The sequence below is a fragment of the Alosa sapidissima genome, chromosome 2 (genome assembly GCF_018492685.1).
Source record: "Alosa sapidissima isolate fAloSap1 chromosome 2, fAloSap1.pri, whole genome shotgun sequence".
NCBI classification, from domain to species: Eukaryota; Metazoa; Chordata; class Actinopteri; order Clupeiformes; family Clupeidae; genus Alosa; species Alosa sapidissima.
Window position 1 is genome coordinate 13,556,860 of NC_055958.1, and position 21,408 is coordinate 13,578,267.

Genomic DNA, 21,408 nt, shown 5'->3' on the forward strand with positions numbered 1-21,408 from the left:
AAGGGTCCTGTTTTTGATTGGACAGGGCTGTTGCTCCCTAATGCCCCTGGAACTGCAGTGGAAGTGTTATCACTTAACCCATTATACCACCCACCTTGAATGTTACTAAATTTGTTACGTTACGTTGTAATACTGAATTGAAATTTTCCATGGACAGAATATGCTGCATCTATAACTTTTTGGAATGAATGAATGAATTTCCAGATATAATCCAAGACATATATATTCCAGATATTCAGAAATAATGTTTGTGTGTCTCATGTCATACACATACATAAGGTGTGATAACAATACTATAGAATATCCATTTAATACCAATCTTGATTTTTGTCATGCTAAACTAATATCTCTGGTGGTGACCATGGGATTACATTCAAACATTAGGGGGCAGCCTTGGCCTACTGGTTAGCACTTCGGACTTGTAACCGGATTCGAACCCCGACCAGTAGGAACGGCTGAAGTGCTCTTGAGCAAGGCACCTAACCCCTCACTGCTCCCCAAGCGCCGCTGTAGCAGGCAGCTCACTGCGTCGGGATTAGTGTGTGCTTCACCTCACTGTGTGTTCACTGTGTGCTGAGTGTGTTTCACTAATTCACCGATTGGGATAAATGCAGAGACCAAATTTCCCTCACGGGATCAAAAGAGTATATATACTTATACTATATACATCTCAGGTCATCGCTCGCAAGGACCAAGAATACAGGGACAAATACAATCAGGATATGAGTTCAGATGTTAAAACAGTTAAGTCCACTCTCACAAATGTGCGAAATCATGTTGTTTTTATTGTCAGTTCTAGGTCATTTCTATCAATTACACAACAATGTTTTTAATACTAAATAAAAAATTAAGTAAAATCAACACAACCAAACTCAACGTCAGTGTGACTGATATGAGATTTGTACAAAATATATATGCATTTTTTTGACAAGTCTTTCAGAGCCACATGTACATATTAGAGAGATAGAAAATTAAGCTGATACAAGCTAGTAAGATATATTAGTTTATTATCCACAAAGCATAACAGTATACATTAAAATAAACAAATGTGATTTTCTGTTGTTGTGTGATATTATTAACTGTTGTAGGCGCCATAATGTGCATGTGCATGAGTAAAATCAGCCTAAGCACTTGTTAGCCTATAAGCATTTGTTAGCAAAGCCTTTATACAGTATATACTACAGCAACAACTTGCTGCGTCGACCTCAAAATGTATTATTGTTATTATAATTTTCTTCTCTATTATTGTGTGATACATAACCAGTATATGTCCTTGTTTAGCCATTATCAGGTGATGTGTGTGAGAGCGTGAACATAGGCCTACTGCTCATACACTTATACCCCAAACACTCATCAATCCTTGCCTTAAAAGAGTAGTACGGCAATTTCTCACATAGATCTCTGTTTTTAAAGATGCCCCGAGATTGTAGCACTGTAGCTGCCTTGTAGCTGTTTGCTGTTAGCTGCAGCAACTCAAACTAGGTAGCCTATGCCCCCCCGACATTACTTGGTGACCCCGAGAAACAGAGATCTGTGAAAAATTACCAGAATTCTCCTTTAACTTTTTAACCTTTGAGCTTCTCTACCGTTGCCGATGCCTTCATTGATAAGATCCTCAGTTGAGGTACTGTGGCAAAGTATGGAAACACTCTCTCAGTGAAAGTGTGTTTGAAAGTGTGTAGGTGTGTGTTATTATCAGGGTCAGAGAATGACAGCTCTCCTCTGTCCCAGTCCAGCTGCACTTTGATCCTCTGGAGTTTCTGCTTCACTGTTAGGAGAGTGTAGGGCTGTGGTGGAGCACATGCTATGCATCTAACATCTGTGTACTTAACATACCACAGTCTGCTTTGAGAGTAATGCTCTCCCTTCCTCTGACCAGACTCTGCCATCACACCCAGGACCCAGTCTTCACTGTCCCCGACCTCCACATCCCAGCAGTGGGTCCCTGAGTTAAAGCCCTCAGAGCCCAGGACACTGGTATACTTCTCAAATCTCTCGGGGTTATCAGGAAGCGGCTGTCTCTCATCAACACACCTCACACCGGTCAGATCCTCAGAGAGGAAGAGGTGTGGGTGTGCAGTGTTGGGATCCAGAGTCACAGGAGCTGCATAGTGTAAAGAACACACACATGATAAATGGGAAGCCTGGACAGTGGACACAGTGGCGTTAGCAGGTTTTCATTATTGGGGGGGACCCCTGACCCCTCCTATATTTTACAGCTATGAGAGATCTTAAAGGACTGTCACCACCCTAACCACAATCTTTACAGCTATGAAAGATCTTAAAGGACGGTCACCACCCTAACCACAATCTTTACAGCTATGAGAGATCTTAAAGGACGGTCACCACCCTAACCACAATCTTTACAGCTAGAGATCTTAAAGGACGGTCACCACCCTAACCACAATCTTTACAGCTATGAGAGATCTTAAAGGACGGTCACCACCCTAACCACAATCTTTACAGCTAGAGATCTTAAAGGACGGTCACCACCCTAACCACAATCTTTACAGCTATGAGAGATCTTAAAGGACGGTCACCACCCTAACCACAATCTTTACAGCTATGAGAGATCTTAAAGGACGGTCACCACCCTTTGAGGCACCTCCAGTCCCTCAAAGAGCCAGAGCTGGAAACCTAAGAAGGTCATGAATGCATAACTGTCCTAGCACTTTTCCCATGCAAGACCATTAAAGCATTTATTTATTTTTTTGTTTCTGTGCAAATATGAGTGTGAGTGTGTGTGCAGATACAGTATGTGTGCACACTAGACTGTACTCACTATATTGAATAATTTTCTGCATCTTCTCCCAGACTCTGAACTTCAGGTTGCCCAGGTGCTTTGCCACATTGATTAGAGCTCCTGAAACCCTCTCTGGATCCTGCAGTGTGCACTGGGCTCTGGAATAACATTCAGGAGTCAGTGCTGCTGTGGGTTTGGGTTCAGAACCACAGAGAAGAGAGAGACAGGAGGCAGATCACTCACCTTTCCACTGTGCTCTTGTAGCTCTGTGAAAATACAAATGAGGGTATAAACGTTATTGTTTAAAAATTGTTGTTATATAGTTATCCATTCTGTAAATCATGATTTATGCAGATATGTCTGTTTTCCTTCATTTTTCTTATAACATCTGACCTTCCTCATAATACAATGATACATAATACATAATACAATGTATTATTTGCTTACTGACTGAACATTTCACACACACACACACACATACACACACACACAAACACACAAAACTAATATTCATAGAACACAAAGTGAACACTAAAACATTTTTAGGAAGGTACATCACTTCCTCTAATGAATGGCTTCTTTGTGCATAAATGACATTTGTACTCTGTGTTTGGACATACAGTCTCTGCTCAGTTAACTTAATTTGCTCTCCGTCTCTGTCCACTCAAGGCTGACAGTTTGGAAATATGTGAGGAGTAGGGCAACATAGATAAGGGATGGATACTTTCAGCAGCTGATATGTTACCATGTTATTTGATAGCAATTAGAAGTATTTATTTTTGTGCTAACGATTATAGCTGATTCTATGGCGATTAATAAAGAATGACTTGGTATAAGCAGGTCAGAAAAATATAACAGAAATTGTATCAATAAGAAAGCTATCAGAGTTTAAAATCTAACACATGTCATTATAAACAGTTCCTACCTGCAGGAATGTGATGTCATCAGCTCCCATCTCCTTCTCTATGGCTCTGATTGAGTCTGAAAGAGATGAGATCTTTTTTCTCATCTTCACAATTTTCTCCTTCATCTTCAGACTCTTCTGCTCCTCTTCCTCCCTCAGTGCAAAAATCCTGGCTGCCTCCTCCATTCGCAGGAACCGATGAAGCCTCTCAAACTCCTCCTTGATCTGCTTCTCTGTGTTTTGTGCCTGAGTCTAGATAAAAGCAATTTAAGTTTATTCATTGAGCAGATGTTTTTATCAAACACAATTTACAAGTAGCCTAATAAAGCAGAATTCAATCCAACCAAACAGACAAGAAACATAGGCCATAAAGATTATATTAATTTAATTCATTTCTGTACATATATATTTCTTTGTAGATTTACTTTTGTTAGCACATTAAGCATTTCTTCACAGTACAGATTTCTTCACAGATACAGTACAACAATTTATTTTACACCACATCAAATCTACAGTATAAATACACATGCTTTTTATACATTTACTTTTTTTATATAGCACATTTGGCAAAATATCATGCTATAAAAGCTGCTTTCAATGGTTTCCAGTCTGGAATCATAAACTATATTGTGGTTACTTGTGGGTATCTTAATCTGTTCATCACATTATCACACACCATCAACCTAACTTCCAATAGATGATAGAAATACTTCTTCCATACAAAGGCATTCCTGAATGAGCGCCAAAAAGTGTTTAACATGATTCTGAGAAGTCAAATACACCAGGTTACATCTGACATGATTCACAACTGCAACATTAAGTGGTATGTGACATATCTCACCTTGATATGTTTCGATGTTTGATCATAAGCAACTTTAGCTTCCTCAAACATCTTCAGTTTCTCCTGTAAGGGCTGCAGTTTGATCTTGAGCTCCTCCTGGGATCAGTGAAAAATGTCAACATCCCTTTATCCCTGATTCATTGAATATTGATCTTCTCAATCAATCAGGTGGTAGCTTTTCTAAATCCCCATGACCATCGGAATAACTGCTCACCTTATGGTCACATGCTGTTTCATCCATTGGGCGTATGTTGTGGCCTATGTGTTTTATGGAGTCTCTGCACACATAACACACAGGCTGCTTATCCTCCAGACAGAAGAGTTTGAGTTCGACACTGTGCAGACTGCAGAGCACCTCAGGTCCGACTGAAGCCGTGTCACTGTCCTGTAGGAAGGGATCACACAGGTTACTCAATGACATCTTAGGGTGAATGTCTCTTGAGCGCTCTGCTAAGTTGATTTTGTTAGACTTGCTGTCTGTCTCGGCACACTCAAGGCTGACAGTTGGGAAATATGTGAGGAGTATGGCAACATAGATAAGGGATGGATACTTCTGAGAAGTTGACTTGTTACCATGTTATTTGGTAGAAATATTATGACCACTGCAGAGTGGTTTGTCTCTTTTTTTTCCTGTTTTTTTCCCACACATTTTGTTTTGCCCATGATCATCAGGCCACCATGCACATGATACTTGGTATGCTTAGTCCTTCGTGGAAGATAAGGAAGACATTTTGTGAAATTTCGCCCACAGGGATTGCTGCAATGGACACATTGTGGGCAGCCGTGGCCTACTGCTTAGCGCTTCGGACTTGTAACCGGAGGGTTGCCGGAACCCCGAACAGTAGAAACGGCTGAAGTGCCCTTGAGCAAGGCACCTAAGCCCTCACTGCTCCCCAAGCGCCGCTGTTGTAGCAGGCAGCTCACTGCACCGGGATTAGTGTGCTTCACCTCACTGTGTGTTCACTGTGTCCTGAGTGTGTTTCACTAATTCACAGATTGGGATAAATGCAGAGACCAAATTTCCCTCACGGGATCAAAAGAGTTTATATACTTATACTTATATTAAAATATATCAAGAAATGTTGTGATGGTTTGCTTACACATATGCAAGTTCTTTCAGGCCCACTGAACAGACCGAGACTGCAATGCTGCAATGTTGACAGAAATGTTTTCAGTACATGCTTGTTCCCCGAACATTGCCACTTGCACATATATTAAACGCTCTTTTTAAGAAAGCATATTTCCATGTTAGAAATGTTGATAGTTTAGATGTACAGGTGTAAATTAAATCTCCTTATACAAGGAGGTTTAGGACTTACTCTCAGTTACCCTAACTAGTCACTAAACCGTGTTCTTAGAATACCCTAAATATGATCCTCAAGACACAAACACATCAACAGAGGGAGAGGGGCTTTAATAGAGAAACAATCTGATTGGTTAATCCCGAAACAAAGAATCTGTTGCTTTATTATCTCGCACCAGGGGTCACTGACATCCAGGTGTGTTGCATGATGAGAGTATATTATTGTGGGTTATACATGGCCTCTTTCCACAAAGAAGTGCTCTGAACATATAGAGTATCTTCACCCTGTATCTTCGCCAATTGTTTATTTCTGCACAGTTGCGCTCTCTGGACGTACATGAGCTCAGAGACACGTGAAGACATAAGTGTTAACAGATCACTACGCAGTCTGGCAGCCTGATAACAATACAGTAAACACAACTAGATATTCTACTTGATTAATACAAACTGTGTGATTGACTGCACTGCATTTGACAATATTGTCTTGCCAATAGAAATACGGTGAAGAAAGAAAAATAATGTCTTAGGACATCCTCTGTCTGCATGTCTCTCCGTATGCCAGTCCTTCAGACAATACCAGCTCTAACAGGGCTGCTGTACTATACTGAGGCCTTCACTGGTACGATCCGCAGAGGAAAGTCACAAGTATTAAAGTATGGATACATTCTCCCAGTGGAATTGTAAGTGAGAGTGTTTAGGTGTGCGTTATTATCAGGGTCAGAGAATGACAGCTCTCCTCTGTCCCAGTCCAGCTGCAATCTGATCCTCTGGAGTTTCTGCTCCACCGCGAGGACAGTGGAGATGTGTGGTGGAGCATGTGTTCTATATTCATCATCTTTACACCGTGACCGCACATATGCACCGTCCACTCATAGAGGTGTAGTCTCCCTTCCTCTGGAAAGACTCTGATATCACACCCACTTGCCACCATCCTGCAGTGTGCACTGGACTCTGGGATAACATTTAGGAAACAGTAACAGTACTGTTTTCAAAACAGTAAGAGACGTACACCAGATCAGTGAACTACACACAGCCGCTCCCGACACAGACTCTCTCTCTCACACAGACTTTTATCCTCCACTGGAGTTCAGTTCAAAGTCCCAGTTGTGGGTGTGAAGTATAGGTCTAGGCCAGGGGTTCCCAAACTTTTCCACGACAAGGCCCCCCAAATACCACTGGCCAAGGTTCTGGCCAAAGACCCTCTTATTGTGTTATTATCGACAATACTACGGCAAATGTAAAAATACATTAAGCTAATTCGAATAATTATTTTAACCACAAGCACTTCAGTTTTAATGTGAACTTCGGAATTTGCCGTTTTTGTCATTTGAAAGCTGCATAGGCCTACCTTTCTTTCACAAGCGTCTTACACTATATTTTAAGCAAATATAGTTGTGTATTTAGGATTAATGAGCGTATGTTTTAACCTTTGTTATGGTATCCATGTTTGTCACATATTCCGACCGCAAAGCACATGATCACTTGCTGGGGGAAAAATGAATCACGGGGGCGGTCCTTGTCATTCCCAGGTGCCAGGTATCAAATGGAAAATGAACTGATTGGTGAAGAGAACTGTGATGGTGTGGAAGTGTTTTTGCCTTGTCATTGTCACAGTAGCCTAGGCTTAGGTGAAGAGTGGACGGAGTGTTTTTTGGTAGGTAGCCTAAGCACATGTAAATTATTCGTTGCACCTACTTTGTAAATTATTTAATGTGGTGTCAAGGGGTATCCCCGGGAATGACGTCGGGAGGTGTATCGCTTGTAGTGACGTAGGGGGAATCCCATTGATTGCAGTGCACCTGGATATAGCCCCGTTAGGTAAGCAGGTGAGAGCAGATGATTGTGTGTGTTTGCACGCCCGGCACGCCCTCTTCGTCCAGCTGGATGTTTGCCGAAGTTTTGAATGTTTGTTGAGGTCCAAGGTAAGACGCACAGATCTTTAAATGTGATGGTTTTGACATTATGGCGAGTCGGGCACCGGGTGATATCGCAATGTGTTTTGTAGTTAGTTTATGCAGAGAGCTGTGGTATTTATCGCGAACGGTGTGAGCGACATAGCGTGAGAAGGGTGAGTTGGGGCCTTGTTGCAATTTTAATTGATTTGTCTGCTGATTCCTGTGGTGAAGGCTGCTTGATGTGTGTAGCGAGGAAGCGTGGGAATATCTGTAAGTGATTTTTTTATGTTTGTTTTAATTACAGGCATCGTGTAGGCTACGCCACTGTTTAATCTCTGCTGTTTCCTACATTATCAATTGCAATTATCAATTTAGGCATTAGTTAATATAGCGTAAGTCTTCAGGTAGAACAAGGAGATTAAGGAGATTGTCCTATGTTCACATTTCTACCTTTGTTTTTGTTCTTTTTCTATGCAGTGCTGTCTTTTCTTTTCTGTATCACAATTACATGGTCTGTCAACAATGAACAGTAAAAGCGTCTATGTGAATCTTGTCCAGTCTCTTACAATCAATACAATACAGTCAATCAAACACTAAGGTTGTCAGGATCTGGCCTGGACGGTTGACTTTGTGCCACACTGGTGGCCAGTCTGTGTATTGTTTTCTGTCATGTGCTCTGTGTTTACCTGTCTGCTGTCATGTGACTGTCTCCACCCCCCTTTCTCTTATTTGGTATGCTTCCTGTCTTGTTTTCCCTCAGTTTCTGCTTCCACACCTGTTCCCCGTTATTGTCTCGTTGGTCTCGTCCAGTCTTTCTGTTAATTGGTCTGTGTATTTCTACCCCTCTGTTTTTCCGTCCTTTGTCGGATCGTCTCTCTGTCTTGTCGTAGTCCTAGATGTTTGTAATGCTGTACGTTTTGTAGAAATAAAGTGTGTTTGTCTGTAATTCTGCCTGGAGGAGTCTTGCGCTTGGGTCCTATCCCCCTACCCTGACAAAGGTGGGTCAATCCACGCCAATTCAACCAGGGCCCACGCCAAATTCTGAAAAAATTACCAGGTGTACCTATGTTTCCCAGGAGATACTGTAAAATTACTTTTATGTAAGATCGATACTTTCCAAGATACAGCCAGTTTTGCGGGTGTCGATTTGGTTCAGCCTCTTTTTTTTGTCAAAGTTCACAAGCCCATAGCGCAATGTAGGAGGCTCAAATTTTGTAACCTGACTCTCACCAGATCGTTCCGCCTAGCTAGCTATGAGGGATACAATCCAATAGGCACTGTTAATATCCAGGCTAGGCCTACTGGAAGGAGCTGCAACAAAATTCCAACACTAGTAAACTCATGTATGCAGCCTAACTGGTCTCCAGGTCATTAACCCTTTAGGTGAGCAACTTTTTTCATTTTCAAAAATGTCAAAATGAAAAAAGTTGCTCACCTAAAGGGTTATGTGCACCTCCCGCCTAGCTAGGCGGAACGAAATTCATCTGGCGAGAGAGTCGGGTTACAAATTTTGCATGCTGGTACATAATTTTGCTACAAACTAATCTCATTTGTCACCATCTTGCATGGTCATAGCTGTCCCTCAAAGTTGATCAAAATTGTATTGGAGTTTTTGGCTGGGCTCTGTTTAGGCCTTCAGAAGACATATGTGTACTCAACATAGGCTCTTGATTTATGTTTCTTATTGAGATAAGTAGAAATAACACAATCTCAAAAAGCAATGAACAGAAAATTAAATTCCTTCAGAGTCTGAACAGCAGACCAAGTCTCACAAGTCTGAAATCATTTTGGTTCTCATTTTCAGAGCACCCAAATACCTTGGGAATATACATTTTTTATGTTTTTTCTTTATTCTCCATGATCCCTTCTTTTTAAAAACACCAATTTAACTTGTCTTATGCAAATCTTTCTTTTTATTTTCCACCCTGAACATGGACAACATGCACCATTGAGATCAAATGTTTTGTATAGAATTACCACAGCCACAGGTGGCACTGTGGTCACACTATATAAAACATTTGATCTCAATGGGGCATTTTGCCCATGTTCAGGGTGGAAAATAAAAAAGAAAGATTTGCATCTTTCTTTTTTTTTTTTTGAACTTCTTTTTATTCATTCATAAATTGCAGTCATACATTACATTAAATCCACAGCATAGGTCAAAACACAGCAAGTATATCCACAGGTATAAATGTCTTTGAGGTATTCTCAGTCTCTTGGTTGCTGGTCTTGCTTATGATTTGATTTCCAGTCAGTTTCAGCAGTAGTTGAGTCAACTCACAACATACAAATACTCCACAAACGGCAATATTTCACACCACTTCACAAATTCAAACCAATATTCTAAGGTTAGTTCTATAAGAAAACAAAAAAAGAATGAACTACAATAAAATAACTGTACAGCATATAAAAGCAAAAGGGATAGAAATGGTGGTCATTACTATATTAAATGAAAATGTAGGACAATTCTTGTCCATTTCCAAATAAAAGCCTCTGTTTTTAAATGTAAGAATGCGGTCAGATTCCTTATGTTATAAACCTCTTGGATTCGATCTTTCCATTGTGTAATTGTTGGAGGTTGTGGCTGCAACCACGAGGCTGTAATAACCTTATTAGCAATCAGGAGAAGTGTTCGTAATAGATCTGTGTCATAATTTTCTTCATGATCATCTGGTAGTACCCCTAGTACAAAATATGATGGTTCTAGAGGCAAGTCTATTAGTAAGCGTTTGTTAATTTCTTTTTGCATTTTGCCAGTAACCTGAGAGAATCGGGCAATCCCAAAAAAATGTGTATGGTCCCCTACCATACCGCATCCCCTCCAACATTGCCCTGAGGCATTGCTCCATTTTGATGTTATTTGTGGGGTCCTGAAGTACCTCATTCTCATCTTCCATCCAAACTCTCTCCAGTTGGGGCTACTGGTTAATTTATGTCCACGTTCGCAAGTATTTACCCATTGTTCATCAGAAATTATGACATTCATTTCTAATTCCCATTTTTCTTTGATATCCATACTATTATCTTTCAAATCTTCTTGCAATATACTATAGATATGTGATATGAAGTTGGTTTTTATTGTGCCTTGAATAGTAGCAATAAAGAAGTGTTCTAATTTAGATGTTGGGTTACAAAGGCTTTCCCATTCTTCATGTTTATGTAAGTAATGTCGTATTTGTAGATATCTAAAGAAATCCTGTTGCGGCAGTTCAAATTTGTGTCTTAGATCTTCAAATGATCTTACAGTGTGTCCCTCAAACAGCTGATCCAAAAGAACTAAACCTGCCTTCTCCCATCTTTTAAAGCACCCATCAAGACCTGCTGGCACAAAGTCCACATTGCTTGCAATCCTTACAGCCCTGGATATGGTCGTAGGAAGATGTCATTTTTTTCCTCACTGTAGACCATATTCTAAGAGTGTTTTTAATCCATATATTATCTATCTTCCCTTTCCCCCATTGATTCTGACTTAGGAGTGGGACTGAATCTAGTGGGGTATTAGGACAGTCACCTTGCTCCATATTTACCCATATTGTGTCCGTGTCTCTTGACAGCCAAGCAGCCATGGACCTAATCTGGGCTGCCCAGTAGTACTTTCTTAGGTTCGGGAGATTAAGCCCTCCATCAGCTTTTGAACATAATAGCCTCTTAAATTTGAGTCTGGGTGGTTTACTTTGACATATAAACCTTGATAACCATTTATCTATTGTGTTGAAGGTGGAAGTGGAGACGTATATTGGTAGTGACTGAAAAAGAAAGAGTAGTCTGGGTAAAATGTTCATTCGTATTGTCTCTATTCGCCCTATAAGAGAGAGTGGTATGATTTCCCATCTTGAAAGATCGTCTTTTTTTTGGCTCATCAGTTTACCATAGTTAAGTTTAAACAGATTAGTTACATCTGTTGTTAATATAATACCCAAGTAAAGCTTTGGGACCAACGGCAGTTAAGTTTACCTGATAATTGCGTTGGCCAGCTTCCATTTAACATAATCGCCTCTGATTTTGACTGATTTACCTGATATCCAGAGAGTTGTCCATATTTTTTTAATGTATCCATTAGAGAAGGAATGGAAGTGATTGGGTCGCTAATATAGGCCAATAGATCGTCTGCATAGAGTGACATCTTATGTTCTTTCTTATTCATGTCACTAATGCCTTTTATATCTACATTTTGACGTATAGATGCTGCCAGTGGTTCAATATTTATAGCAAAAAGCAGAGGGCTGAGTCAATCACCTTGCCTCACACCTCTCTGTATGCCAAAAAACTCTGAGCAGCAACCATTGACCCTCACTCGTGCCTTAGGATTTTTATAAATTACTCTTATCCAGTCTACAAATTGTGAGTGGAATCCCATCACAGACAAAGTTTTGTATAGAAAATTTTAATTTACAGTATCAAAAGCATTTCAAGCATCAAAACTAAACAGAAGTCTTTTTTTGTTTTTTAGCACAGGTAATAATATTTAGTGTTCTTCTGATGTTATTCGCTCCCTGTCTTTTGGGTATAAACCCTGTTTGGTCCACATTAATTAGCTCTGTAATGTGCTTTTGAATTCTATGCGTTAAAATACTGGTCAGTAGTTTCTGATCATTACAAATCAAACTAATTGGCCTATATCCCTCACATTGTGTTGGATCCTTTCCTTCTTTATGAATCACTGATATTATTGCCTGTGACCATGTTTCGGGGGGGGTTGTCTTCAGATAGAGAGTATCTGAACACCTTTGTTAGTATTGGAATAAGATCATCGACAAAGCGTAGACAAGAACTAGCTGTTTCTTAGAAGTTCTGCCTGAAGCTTTTCCTGTTCCTCAACGTGAATATGGATGCCCAGTTCAGCCAGTACTGTTGAGGCGTCGGCAAGGGTCGGGAAGGTCTTTACACCGGAATCTAGGTGAATTTTCAATTTCGCAGGATAGGGCGACTGTGCTTTTATATTCTCCTTCAGCTGCTTAATCACGTCTCTGACGTCTTTGCACTTTTTCTGCACCTCAGCTGTATAATCCTGGTCGAAGAATATCTTGTATCCATTGTGTGTCACCCCACCTTTGTGCTTCCATGCTTCTTGGATGATCATTTCTTTGACTCGATAGTCCAGGAACCTGATGATGATGGATCTCGGGGGGGCTATCTGGGTCAGTAGGTTTCTGGGTCAGGGATCGGTGAGCCCTCTCTATATTCAGCTCGAATACTTTCGATAAAGACAGCGAGCTGCGGATGACGGTTGATATGAAACCGACCATGTCGTTCTTTTCCTCGCCCTCCTGTATGCCGTAGACTCGAAGATCATTCCGTCTTGCCCTTGATTCTAAGTCCTCACATTTAGCTGTAAGATTAGCCTCTCGGTGTAGTAGGTAGCAGAGGGCTCGTTGGTGTCTTTGTGTTGCATCTTCCGTATCGCAAAGTCTCTGCTCAGCGTCTGTCATACGGCCGTCCAATTTGGTTGTTCTTTCCGTCACTTCTTTCAATGCGGATTCAACTCTTGCCAAGGCAGCTTTAGTTTCCTTAGAGGCCTCAGCATGCTCTCTTCTCAATGCCCGTAGCTCCTCCACCACACTCGCCATGTTGTCTCCATCTAAGTTTGAGCCGTCCTGGGTTTGTTTGACAGTCTTCGTTGTTTTTCTGCGTCTTTTCGAGTGTCAGACACCACATTTACTTCTTGTGAGCAGTATAACTGATATTTCTTAAAAAATAAAGAGATTGGCAATTTATTTCAAAGTTCTCCTCTGGAGCAAAAGATTAGGCTGCCGTCTCCACCATGGCGCCACCGGAAGTCAAGATTAGCATCTTTCAATGTACAGATAAGCCACGTCTTTTTGCACGGAATAGTTCAACATTTTATGTGTGAACCAGGACAGAATGGGTTCTCTGTTGGTGGAATGTAAGCTTGAAACAGTCAAAGGAATTTAATGAGTTATTTATGCCTCTTTTCTATGACCGCATGACTACTGTGAACTTGGGCCTAGCAGGGATAATGGTCTCAAAAGCTGCTGGTATTTTCTGCCTTCTGGCCTGCACACTGGCATCTCCAGCTACAAGTAAGAAGTTTTATTTAAGTCCATAGTATTCAGCTTGTATTCTATTTTTCAGACCAGAGGTTTTCAACTGTAGACATATAGAAACCAGAGTATAGTACCGGTAAACTTCCCTTGACCCAACATTGTTTACAGTGTAAAACAGTTCAATAACAATACAATGCCAATGCAGTATAGCAGTTATTTAACCTCAATTCGATAACCATGTTTATTTAGTATTAGTGAGCATATGTTTTAACTTTTGTTGTGGCATCTATGTTTGTCACATTCCCGCCATGTTTTTTGTGCACGTGAGCATGTCTTTTTGTTGTCATGTCACAGGGTGTGAATAGCTCAGCTGTCTGGCCAAGGCTATTCGTACCAGGGGTGTAAATAGACACTCCATTTTTTAAAAGATGTAACTATTAATGCTACTGCTACACATGCAAATCTTTACCCACATTTCTCAGCTCCATCAGTAGCCTACTGCATGGCATTTTAGCCTGGGACGAATTAACACAATTCAGACATCAGACATAGTGCTTTGTTTGTAATGTTTACCATTGGGTATTCAACTGTATTCTTTATGTAATAAGTTAACTGTAATCAAAATCTACAGACGCTGAGCCTGTGTATGGTGTGAAAGGACATAACATCACTCTGGAACCAGAGGTGCTAAATGTGCATGTGAAAAGTATTGAGTGGGCACTCAACAACACAGTCATTGTGCATTGGGATGGAGACGAGTCAGACTTTCATCGGAACCTGCTGCTGGACAGTGAAGATTTAAGAAAGTTTCAGAAAAATGACAGTGGCTTATATACATTTGTAGTTAACCACACTGAAACAGGTGTATCCTATCTGCTGACTGTAAGAGGTAAAGAAAGATTTTTTTGCTTGATTTGCATTGCTACTGGTGTTGATCAGATGTATAAACTGAAAGGTCCTAAAATGCTTGGAGCATTTTGAGAACGTATCTGCACTGTCTGAGTGAACTAAATTGGTTCAATAGTACATTTTTGGGGCACTAATCTCCAAAGTAAATGAAACTAAACTTATTTTACTGACAGATGGCATTTCTTTGCCATTTTGAAAATACCACAATCATGTATGCCCATCTGTGGGTTGTTTGTGACTGTTTAAGTGAGCACCCATATGACGTCATTTTTATAGATGGTGACAATCGAAACACTGGTCATTGAAATGTCCTCACTCTCTACATGTCTGTGTAATACAGCTCATGTGCAGATGTATCTGCCAGGGCAAATTCATTTCTTTCTCAGGGTGTTTTCACACAGCATATGTTAGACTTAAACAGACTCCGGTTATTTTTTCCCCAGTGGTTTTGGCAGACCAACTGGAGGAAGACTCTTGAGAGGAGGTAGTTTCAGTACAGTTTCAAACAAACAAACAAATTCAGGAGCAGTTTTGTTTTTGGTGGGAACATGATCTCACCTGATTTTACACAAGCCAACTAACGGTTTGCTCGAAAAGTTAGAGCTAAATCTAACATGGCCATGTAAAATGTAGCAACTCGTGTAGTAGAAGCAACTAGCTGGAGACTGAAATGGCATTTTAAAACGAAAGTTTGGGAGGAGCCGGAGACAATTTGCCATGCTTCCTTCTTCAATCTATAAGTTAACTTATTCGTAGTCTACCTGAAGCCCCACAGCATCAGCTCAACTTTGCTCACAACTCACCACCTCCCCTCATGCCTCCCGTCGTCCTTAGTCAAGAATAAAGAGGGTGTATGCTAGGATCCTGCTTGACTCCGGCACAATCCCTCAAAATACTTCAGGACCCTGGCCAGAGACCTCGCCAAACACACGCTTCTGTTGCAATTTCTTTTATGCAATGTTGGAATGTGAACTAGTGAATCTACATGTAGGTTTGAAGACAGCTCATCATCTTTGAATAGTGTGGAGCAGTATAGTATTTTGAGGTTGTTCCCTTGAATTGCAGTCTGCTGGAATAGTTTGTCTAGATTACCTATTACCTGTTAGGAGGGTAAACCTTGACTTTCCTCCAAATTGCATTACAAGGTTTCTAGAAATATGCACTAATTTAGGACACTGGATGGATCCTTCAAGATTTTTCTTGCTCCTGCCCCAGACACATTTGACCAATGAGCTCACTTGGTTAAATGTTCTTACATACTTTGCCATGATGAATTTAGGTGTGCTTGTATTTTTTTTCTGTGTAAAATTAAGGGGGAAATGGTCCAAGTTTTCAAACTCATCACTTGACTCAGACCAGAAGAAATTATATACCAGACAAGTAGCTAGACAAGTGTAACGGTGTTTTTTTCTCTTCAGATACCATGTTGGAACTCTGGATTACCAAACAGTGTAACTCCACCACCTGCACTCTAAATTGTACAGGGGTCAATAATGAAAACCCTCAGGTCAGCTGGACTGATAACAAAGGTGGAAAGGAGTCTGGTCCAGTTTGGGTTGTGGAGAGGAGTGAACACCTGGATGTGATCTACACCTGCACCACTGTTTCAGAGAGCTGGAAGACCAAGAGCATCTCAGAGAAAGAGTTGTTCTCAGACTCCTCAGTCTCAGGTTGGTGAACAGACTGTATGGGATTGAGCATGCCCTGGTATCATGTCTAAAATGTGATGGTGAAGTGTAACACCCACCAATATAAGTTTCCCATCAGCTTAATAAATAAATAAAGCACAAACATATTTTTTTTTAATTAATTAATTTTTAAACGCAATGATCCCACCAATGTAATGATATCCCCCAAGCATAATAACCGTTGCCTTCCACCAACTTAATAATTATTGCAATTATCATTATTTGTGGGAAGTAATTACATTTGTGAGATTGTATTAAAAAGTTATTGCAATAACTTTTGACCTGGGCGGTGGCAGCATTATAGCTAAGGAGCTGGGCTAGCATGTCTGAAAAGATTTGGGTTCAATTCATGGCTTCCCCTGTTGTGCCCTTGAGCAAGGCACTTAACCCCAGGCTCTTGAGATAATGGCCCTTGTAATATAATTTCAAAGTAACAAAAAAATGAAAAGCTCAACTTATGAGAGAGAAACTTATGTAGTCATTTGATCATGATGATAAATGCACCTGTCGTTCCTGCAAACCTACAGGGAGCAGCCCTCAGTTATTGTAAGGTGTTGGGGGTTTGCATGGCTTTTAGTAGTAGTTATGATGTTAGTTTTCTACCAACACTCCATATTGTTTTGTTCTGGTGTTGTCCCACTGAGTTTCCAATGCCTGAGTGTGTGAGCATGTTGACTAGCATTCCATTTCTCCATTATCCCCTCTCCTCCTTCCTCTTATGCAGTGTAGCCTCACTGGCCAATGCAGTAGCCAGTCCTATAATACAGTAGCCTAGAAATCTGGACGCACCCTAACGGCAGCAAATTACATTTGCTGCCAGGGCTAGTCTAGCTACTCTCCGTTGGCTTGTGAGCTCGAAAAATTAAACTTCTATCGGGCCAATCAAATCGTGTATAGAGTCGTTAGGCGGGCTTAACATAATGATTGATGGCAGAGTTGCGACGGTTTGGCTTGAATTCCCTGCTACTTGAAAACAAAGATGGATGTTGCTGTTGGCGAACAGTGTGACACGAGTTAAGCTTTTTTTAAGTTTGCAAAAGTTTGAACTAGCCAACTAGCTCCGCTGGTGGGAAAATGCATGGGACTCTTGCGTGCAGAGGGAATTTGAAAGACAACCGATTATCCCACCCCTCGGACTGAGCACTGCAAACTGTGAGTGCCCAGACCCTACATTTTAATGTGGGTCTGGCTCGTCAGGCTAATAATACAGAGCAAGTGGAGATGATGTAGGGAAGCTCCAATGGAGGTCAGTCTCTAGCACAATAAGATGTGCTGTAGAAATATTGTTTGCTTTTATTGTAAAATACTTAATATACTATTGATGTCTTCTCTTTACCCCACATTTCATCATGCTTCAACACATTAGCTTTGGTGCTGTATTTTGGTATGGGCATTTGTAGCATGTCTGTCCTATTTGTTTAAGGTTTGTGTGTTTGCAGCAGCAGAGTTTGTATTCAATGCTGACAATGCTGGTCTTGTATATTAAGAACAAATTATTTTACTTTGCAGGAAAAACATCTAACCTGGGGAAAAGCATGGGAACTCTTGTGGCTGTACTTGTAGCAGTAGCGGTTGTTGTATTTGCAGTGTACAGGACTAAGAGAGGTTGGTGGGCATGACATGGTCTCCTTTCACATATTGATAAGTGCAGCTGTTAGACTGAAAGAAGTTAATCACAGAGTGAATTGCATTTGTTTGTCAGTGAAATTCCATAGGAAAAAGTACCCACATACTACAACAGTTTTAGTTTCATACAAACCTCAAATATCAATAATAAAGGAATGGTATTTAAACCCCCCTTGGAAATATTAGCTATATTTCCCCCTCTGCTGGAGAAGTTGTGCTATTTCAAACTGTGGAAAAAAGTAACGATAAAGCACATGGATTTGTTTACAAGCAAGCAAAACTGTTAGTATATAAGTTCAGCAGAACAATGTGGATGTTAGAAGGTAAGAAACGCGCTTTAAAACGTGTTTCTTGTTTCTCACTTCTCTTACCGGGACGGTAGTCCCAATGTTGTAAGGTTGGTTTTACGCCTGGGGACGCTAGTGGGAGTGGGGAAACTCACCCACAGGCCAGTTAACCATCCAAATGATTACTAAACGGGTTTATTAAGTTGAAATAGTTGTCAAATTCCCCTTTAAAAGGAATCTTAAATCTTAATGTAACTAATGAATGAATGAATTTATTGATTTCCTTGGCTTCTTTTAACACAAAACACGACTTCCATATGCAGCATGTGGTGCACATGGTCATGTTCAAATGATGGTGTTGTCATTATCCAGCTCTCCTGTACATACTGTTTGTAGAAATAGTCATTATGTAGAAACCAAGAATCCTCACATGTCTGATTGTCTAAGATGTGTGATTTTGTATCTTGTCAGGTCAAATGGTCTGGCCTTGCCTGCACGGTTGTCATCAGCAAACTAAGTGTTAAAATAACGGATGAGTGTGCAGAGCCCAGAGTGAAGAGGACTGGACTAGACACACAACGCTGTGCTGATGAGGAGGGTTGAGGATGTGGTTCCCTTTTCTGACATTTCATGGTCTGCTGGTGAAAAAGTTAATTATCTAAAACAAATGAATATGCTAATGTTCCAATGCTAATCCAAGGTTGATGATTTAATGTACATGGTGAAAATGGTGACAAAATTCTGTCCCGACATCTGGTTTGGGTGCTTCAGGTAGGACAGGGCTTTAGTTACAGTAGTGCAACTGATACAGCATCCTCTGAAGATCTGTTTCTGTAAATGTAATGTCAATGTTTCAATAAGGTAAATGACAGTCATGTCATAAAGAACAATAGATTGCATACACTATTTATATCAATAGTGTCATGTCATGAGATATTAAAGATGAACCTCAAGATGCAGTCTGATGTCAAACTAACTTTGGACTGTTCTTATCTGCATCTGTTCATCTGATGCATCTGATCACAGATATTAGCTCTACTGTAGGATTAGTAGAACAAATTGTCTAAAACAAATCAAAATGTGCAAATGCTGCAAGGTAATGACAGACAACCAGTGCGAAACAAGTTTGACTTAAAATGTTTAAAAACTTAGAAGCTTAGAATTGAAATGTGTATTCTTAAATTATTTATATTATTATAAATTATTTATAGTTTTATTATAAATTATTTTTGCTAGAATAACCTGTTATGATTTTGTGTGTTTTGAGTGAGTGTTTTATGAGTGTTTTGCTCAGACCTAAGGAATATTGAAACATAAAATGTGTTTGCTTAGATATACTGTAAAAAGGTTGTGTTAAGAGTGTTATGCTAAATGAAATATGCTTTGAATGGAATATAAGAAGAAACTTTGTCAGCAAAACAAAAGCTGACTGGCAACTAGAAAAACAAAAAAAGCAGAACCATTACTTCATGGCAAGACCGAATACCAAACTAGGACATGTTCTGCCTGATGAGAGGGGTATAAATAGAGAATGGCCCCTTCATCAGGGTTCTTTTCCTTTTCCTTTTTCTTTGGTTTGAGCCGCAGAGACTTAGACACATTTTTCTTTCTTTGTATTTGTTATTTGTATTCAATAAAAGTCAAAATCCTAACCTTTGGTTAGGGGTTTGTAAAAAGACCATCTAGCATTTTCTTGTATTTTTCTGCCTCTCCTGTGTTGCTGAGAACCCCGGACGCCTTGCAACGGGGGCCACGCCCTAAAGACTTGACTTTGCTCCGGGTAAGTAGGCGTCCGTTTGAGGGCTACTTACTAAGACACTGTATATGGGCAAAAACAAAATACTGCGCATGCACTGACATACACAGGAGTAGTGAACTCAGCCAGGCATTTAGGAAGGAAAGTCCTATGCTCCAGGGCAGACAAAAAAAACAAATAGGCTTTGTTAGCAAATGTATTGTTTGTGAAACTAAGGTCTAGGACCCGTTGGGGTCTAAATGCACATCACACACCCCCCAAGCTAGGATATGGAAATCTGTCTGATAAATACAAGTGTATTTAGGGATTGAACCTAAATTGTTATTGAGCTGTTGTGGTCAATTGAAGTTCTTATATGTTACAAGAACTGTTATAAAAAGGAGCTTTAATTTAATTTTGACAAGAATCCCCTAATAATAGGGTAGTTGAGTTTCTCTCAGATCTGGACGGGCAGACGAATGTCTGTAGTGAGTTTTTGACCTCTCTCAGATCATGATGACAAACAACTCTTGCAAATACAGCTCGGAAATTCTTCTTTTAGTGAAGCTAACCACATTTTGAAGTACGAGTCAAGGGAATAGGGAACAGTAAGAGATAGAAAGCGACTCTGAAGTAGTCCACCTTCCTTAGCCCCCAAATTAGGAAATTTGATTCAGATAGAGAAATCCTCTCAATCAAGTCAACCCTCTCGTACATCCTAAACCTGTTGAAAAGGGGCCCTCGCATCAGACACACACACTGGAACGAATGGGGCAAGACAAAAGACCCGACAGGCCAGGAACAACAACTTTGCTGCCGTGCCGCGCTTGCTGAACAATGATAAAACAGTTCGTTATTGCAAAGCGATCACAGAGCTCGGTTTGGACTAGACCAAACACGCACAAAACTCTGAACAACTCGGTGGAGTTATCAACCTGCCGAACAATGGAAAGACAGTTCTTTGAGGCTAGGCAATACTCACGAAGCGTTCGAGACAAGGACCAAACCAGGCCGCTCTCACAAGGCAAAACACTCTACCTGTCGTCACGTTCAGCCTACGCGGGGAACCACCAGTGAACCAAACACACAGCAGACGAGACACTGGCAGCGGGAAACGAGAGAGGCGGAGACAGCGCTATCTGGGCTGTTATACAACAATTGGGTTCTATGGAACTATTTATTTGTTTCTGATTGGCCGAGAGACGTTCCATGAGTTGGAATATCCCTGGACATTTCAACTCAGACTTTGCACAGCTAATAATAAATCACTCCGCGATACAATGCAAAGATTTGACACAATGTTCTCATCCCAGCTCTCCACTATTTCAAGCAATGGGTTACTCCTTAGCAAACCATAACGAAACAGTGCTTCACCACATCTGTGGATTAAGCCACACAGTCAACTCAATGTAAGTAAGATAAACGAGGATGCTCTCAGCATTGCCAGCATTGTGTATAATATAATTGTCACT

The 21,408-nt window shown here is 40.5% G+C and overlaps 2 protein-coding genes across 8 annotated transcripts; one reads left to right on the forward strand and one right to left on the reverse strand.

Annotated features, from left to right (window-relative positions):
* Positions 1-765: 765 nt before the first annotated feature.
* LOC121695396 (E3 ubiquitin-protein ligase TRIM35-like) lies at positions 766-4,969 on the reverse strand. Its single transcript, XM_042076188.1, has 6 exons — positions 4,703-4,969; positions 4,489-4,584; positions 3,669-3,899; positions 2,987-3,009; positions 2,783-2,901; positions 766-2,104 (listed from the first exon to the last, which is right to left on the reverse strand). The coding sequence occupies exons 1-6, from the start codon at positions 4,907-4,909 to the stop codon at positions 1,566-1,568; spliced, it is 1,215 nt and encodes a 404-aa protein (XP_041932122.1). The 5' UTR covers positions 4,910-4,969; the 3' UTR covers positions 766-1,565.
* Positions 4,970-7,336: 2,367 nt separating this feature from the next.
* On the forward strand, positions 7,337-19,882 carry LOC121695522. 7 transcript variants are annotated; one of them, XM_042076472.1, is made up of 6 exons: positions 7,337-7,445; positions 13,656-13,727; positions 14,323-14,580; positions 16,019-16,270; positions 17,798-17,893; positions 18,673-19,882. In XM_042076472.1, the coding sequence occupies exons 2-6, from the start codon at positions 13,664-13,666 to the stop codon at positions 18,723-18,725; spliced, it is 723 nt and encodes a 240-aa protein (XP_041932406.1). In that variant the 5' UTR covers positions 7,337-7,445; positions 13,656-13,663; the 3' UTR covers positions 18,726-19,882. The 7 variants fall into 7 exon arrangements, 6 of the variants coding, with proteins under 6 accessions (XP_041932406.1, XP_041932388.1, XP_041932397.1 ...); XM_042076454.1 differs by lacking the exon at positions 7,337-7,445 and adding an exon at positions 7,478-7,713; XM_042076463.1 differs by lacking the exon at positions 7,337-7,445 and adding an exon at positions 7,479-7,713 and having other exon boundaries at positions 13,659-13,727.
* Positions 19,883-21,408: the final 1,526 nt, after the last annotated feature.

Coding starts and splice junctions, on each gene's coding strand:
- LOC121695522 (XM_042076445.1), top strand. CDS start 13,610: ATGCCTCTTTTCTATGACCGCATGACTACTGTGAACTTGGGCCTAGCA. Junction 14,581..16,018: donor CTATCTGCTGACTGTAAGAG/GTAAAGAAAGAT, acceptor TTTTCTCTTCAG/ATACCATGTTGGAACTCTGG. Junction 17,894..18,672: donor AGTGTACAGGACTAAGAGAG/GTTGGTGGGCAT, acceptor GTATCTTGTCAG/GTCAAATGGTCTGGCCTTGC.
- LOC121695396 (XM_042076188.1), bottom strand. CDS start 4,909: ATGTCATTGAGTAACCTGTGTGATCCCTTCCTACAGGACAGTGACACG. Junction 4,585..4,702: donor AAACAGCATGTGACCATAAG/GTGAGCAGTTAT, acceptor CACTGATCCCAG/GAGGAGCTCAAGATCAAACT. Junction 2,105..2,782: donor GCAGAAAATTATTCAATATA/GTGAGTACAGTC, acceptor TACACTATGCAG/CTCCTGTGACTCTGGATCCC.